The sequence below is a fragment of the Teleopsis dalmanni genome, chromosome X, assembly GCF_002237135.1.
Source record: "Teleopsis dalmanni isolate 2A chromosome X, ASM223713v2, whole genome shotgun sequence".
Classification (NCBI taxonomy): Eukaryota; Metazoa; Arthropoda; class Insecta; order Diptera; family Diopsidae; genus Teleopsis; species Teleopsis dalmanni.
Genome location: NC_051848.1, coordinates 99,247,385 through 99,251,907, shown reverse-complemented (window position 1 = coordinate 99,251,907; position 4,523 = coordinate 99,247,385). Strand labels below are relative to the sequence as shown.

Below are 4,523 nucleotides of genomic sequence, written 5' to 3'. Positions count from 1 at the left end.
TGATTACTATTTTGTTTTCGAGCATTAAACGTAAAACGTAAAAGATAAGCAACTACACGTTGAAGTTTTGAAAATGATGAAAACTTAGTAAGTAGCGAGTTTTGTATCGTACTGATGTTGGCCCGTATGGGTGACCTTTTTAGTTCAAGATCTGCTGCTGGAATGTTGTTATTTAAAACGTAGGTTGGCCAGGCTTCTTCTGGAAGTTGTAACCATTTTGGACCATTCCACCATAAATCGAAGTCATTTAACTGGTGAACGGTGAGCCCCCTTGTGGCGCAGTCCGCTGGATTCTCAAACGTGTTCACATAATACCATTGCGATGCAGAAGTCACTCTAAGAATTTGTCCCACTCTATTACTTACAGCCGTTTTCCAACGATGCGGATCACCCTTTATCCAGTGAAGAACCACTTGTGCATCTGTCCAGTAGTACTGGGATACATTATTGGTAAGAATAGATGTATGTTTTATTACCCAGGCAGTTAATTGTGTTCCCAATACCGCACCGCAAAGTTCAACTCTTGGAATAGTTAAGGGTTTCATAGGAGTGCTACGACTTTTAGACATCACTAAGCGTGTAAGAATTTTGCCGTCGCAAAATTGTATTCTAAAATATATACTAGTTGCAAAAGCCTTCGACGAGCCATCACAAAATGTATGTATTTGGAGCGAAACAACTTGTGACGAATGATACCCCAGCCATCTTGGTATAGTTATGGTTTTTAAGTTTTGTAACTCCATAAGAAATCCTTGCCATTGGTTTTCAAGATCGAACGGTAATGGATCATCCCAGTCCAACGGTACTAACTTTTGATCATCAGTTAAATGTTGATAAGAACACACTGCCTTGAAAATTATTTTTCCTGTTACCAATATTGGGTTGAGGAGTCCTAACGGATCAAATAGTCGTGCGATGGTAGACAATACTTTTCGCTTAGTGAATTGACTGCAGGCTAGGATATTCCAATTGAATTTGAATTCATCGCCGCTGTTATGCCACCACATGCCTAATGTTTTAATGGTAACGTCTTGATTTAATTGTACTGCTTTCGTATTCGATAATTGATTTTCATGCAGGCCTTGAAGAATGCGTAGATCATTGCTACAAAACTTACGCAGATGCATTCCAGCTGATTTTAATGCTGCGATAACCTCATCACGAACTTTCACTGCCATATCCAATGAATCGTTGCTATAAAGTATATCATCAACATAAATATTTGATTTTAACACTGATTCTGCTAACGGAAATCGTGACTTCTCGTCTTCGGCGATTTGCTGAATTACTCGGATAGCAGTATACGGCGCAGAGGCAGTACCAAACGTTACGGTATTCAGACAATACTCCTGAATCAGGCCGTCATTATTTCGCCACAGAATTCGCTGAAATTGTGCGTCATCTGGATGCATGCTGATGCATCTATACATTTTTTCAATGTCTGCTACAAAGACATATTGATGTAGTCTCCAATTTATCAAAACTGCTGCCAAATCGTTCTGTAGTTTAGGACCCACGCATAGAATGTTGTTTAATGATTTGCCGTTTGATGTTTTACATGATGCATCAAAAACAATTCTCAATTTTGTTGTGAGGCTTTCTTCTTTCAAAACTGCATGATGAGGCAGTACATAAGAGTTATTTATTGGTACGTAATTTTGATTCAATTTGCACCGTTGTTGTTCAGTAGAATCTGCACGGGTAGCGTGTCCCAAGCTGAAATATTCGTTAATCACCTGATGGTACTGTTCTTGCAAATCACTATTGCGTGCGAGCTTACGCTCCAAATTTAAAAGACGGTTTAATGCAATCTGCCTAGACCGACCGAGAATTTGTGTCGGATCAAAATGTGACTTCAGTGGTAAACGTACCATATAGCAACCATTTTGTAATCGAGAATGAGTTTTAATGAAGAAATCTTCGCACCACTGTTCTTCAGAAGAGAGTTCACGATCGGGAATTACCTGATCCTGCTCAAAATAATTTTTTACTAAATTGTCCAATTCATGTGAGGTATGATGGCACCGTATCATTTGCAACTTTGGCAAAGCTGACCCAATATTTCCAGAAATAATCCACCCTAAATGAGTTTGCTGCGCTATTGGTTGGTTGGACGCCCCAATTCGTAGTCCTGCTAGTATCAACTGTGCATATACATCAGCACCAAGAATTAAATCAATTTTTCCTGGTTTAAAGTAAGTTGGATCAGCTAAACGTAACCCGTTTAAATGTGGCAAATTCTGTATACAAATAGAGTGACCTGGAATAAGACTTGTTAGCGATTTTAAAACATATGCGCGCTTAATAACTAATTGGAAATCCGAATGTAATAGTGAGTTTATAACAAACGTAACGACAGACTTGGAGCCTTCTGTTGGGCTTTGCCCTACACCAACTATTTCAGTGCGGGTTGGATAACGTTTAAGTCCTAAACCTTGTGTGGCGTGTTCTGATATGAGAGTGCATTCGGAACCCTGGTCGACCAAAGCACGAAGAATGACAGCTTGATTAGTAAGTTCGTTCTTTACTGACACTAGAGCGGTAGCCAAGAGGACTCGTTGTTGTTCACCTTCGGTGTAGTCGGCCGTAGTCAAAGGGTAATCGGGCGACAATATTGTGTTGCTTTGCAAAAACGGTGTACCATTAAACGTTTGTGGCGATGGGACGTTATGCTGTTGTCTGTCAACCTTGTTGGACAAGTTGTGTGAAGCGATGTCAACATTGCTGTTTGGTTTTGCAGAGTTTTCTAATGGCGGAAAATGCAGGAGTGTATGATGACGCTGCCCACATTGTTGACAGTTTTTAGTACTAGGACACTGTGAAACTGTATGGGATCTGCATAAACAATTTAAACATAGCTTCAGTCGAGACGCGATGGACTTCCGTTCGAAGCAATCCTTATTGAGAAATTGATGACATCGACGAATTACATGGTTATTTTGACATAATGGACATAGCGACGTGTTGAGAGCCGAATGGTGTGATTTTTTGTGTTGGCGTTTGGACTGTAAGGAGTTTCGAAATGGTTGTATATTTGCGTTAGGCGTGATATCGATAGATGCATCGCGACTCTCAAGAACATCCAGCGTTACTGCTCTATCATTCAGGAAAGATTCCAATGTGGCAAAGGTGGGAATGGCGGAGTTGCTTCCAAGATGGAGTTCCCATGCCTTTCGTGTTTCTTTGCACAGTTTCGTTGAAATGTAATAGGCTAACCAATGATCACTACCGGTGATTGGAATCTTCAGTCTGGCAAATTCGTGTACGCATACCTTAGCTGTATTTAGGAGTAATTTTATATCAGCCGCTCGTTCCAGTAATTGGCTAGGAATGCTGAATAAATCTTTCATAACATGCATAAATAAAATTCGGGGATTATTGTATCGAGTCACCACTAGTTCCCATGCAATGGGATAATTAGCTTCTGTCAGCTGCATGTTGTGAATATCTAAATCATTGTCGTCTGGGAGCGCCTTTTTTAGAAAGTGGAACTTCTGAATTAAACTTATCTCTTTGTTAGTATGAATTAACCGTTCAAATGCATCGTGGAACGCAGGCCAGTCGGTACATTTTCCAGAGAAGGTGGGCACAGGAAGAGTAGGTAGTTTTATGTGTGCTACTGGTTCTGGCATCGGGATAATTACTGGTGCTGATTGTGGTGGAGGATATACCTTTTCGAAGCTCTCTTGTATAGTGCAGAAAGCCTCTAAATGAGCTTCGTCGAAATTCTCACTTACACATTTCACAAAATATTCGGATGTTCGATCTTTGCTACTACTTACTATTGCTTCATGAGTAACTTCAAACTGGTCTCGTAAATCCTTCAACTTCTGCAATCTTTGTTGGTTATAGATGTTCGTCTTCCGGACCACGCTATCCTTCTTGAAGTTTTTTAGTAGTGTCTGTACCGCTATTACTCGGTCATCCTGCATTACCTTCCAATTATTTTCTTTCTTTTCTGTGGTCATTGTCTTGAGTTTATTAAAATGCACTTTTCTGAATTTGTCTTAATTTCAGTGAACTTGAACACCTTTGTTGTTTGTAGTTGCGTAGAAACGGCACAGTTTTTTTTTTAGGCTAATTTTCGTGTTGATATCTTGTTAGTAATGTTTTATGCGATTTCATTCCTCGAACAGCAATCACGTGGCAATTGGTTAAAATTACAGCCGACAATTGTAAATGCAACTTATAAAATGTTCTTTTCCTTCGATGTTCCCCCCATGGGCCACCAAATATGTGTAAGTAACTTTCTTGAATTTACTTATTGTGGACTTGTTTTACTTAATTAATAAAATATCCAGATTTGTGAATAAGAACATTTATAGGTTTATTAAAAAATGACAACTATAATTATTATACAATATAAAAAAGGCAGCACACAAGCAAAAACGTTCGACTTCTATCTTCTTAACAACCCGAACACACTGGGAACGAAACACGTCACAGTAGTAACACAAAAATTGAACCTTTTGTGCTTCGTGTTATTGAGGTTACCACCTTTCTTGTCCACAGATGATTAAAGT

At 39.3% G+C, this 4,523-nt stretch overlaps 1 protein-coding gene across 1 annotated transcript in view; it reads right to left on the bottom strand.

Annotated features, from left to right (window-relative positions):
• The window catches only part of LOC119688805, a 13,218-nt gene extending 9,250 nt beyond the window's left edge, over nucleotides 1-3,968 (bottom strand). The window contains exon 1 of the mRNA XM_038103470.1: nucleotides 113-3,968. Within this exon, the coding sequence (XP_037959398.1) occupies nucleotides 113-3,968 (3,856 nt within the window). The remainder of the gene's footprint in view (nucleotides 1-112) is intronic.
• Between the last annotated feature and the right edge of the window lie 555 nt (nucleotides 3,969-4,523).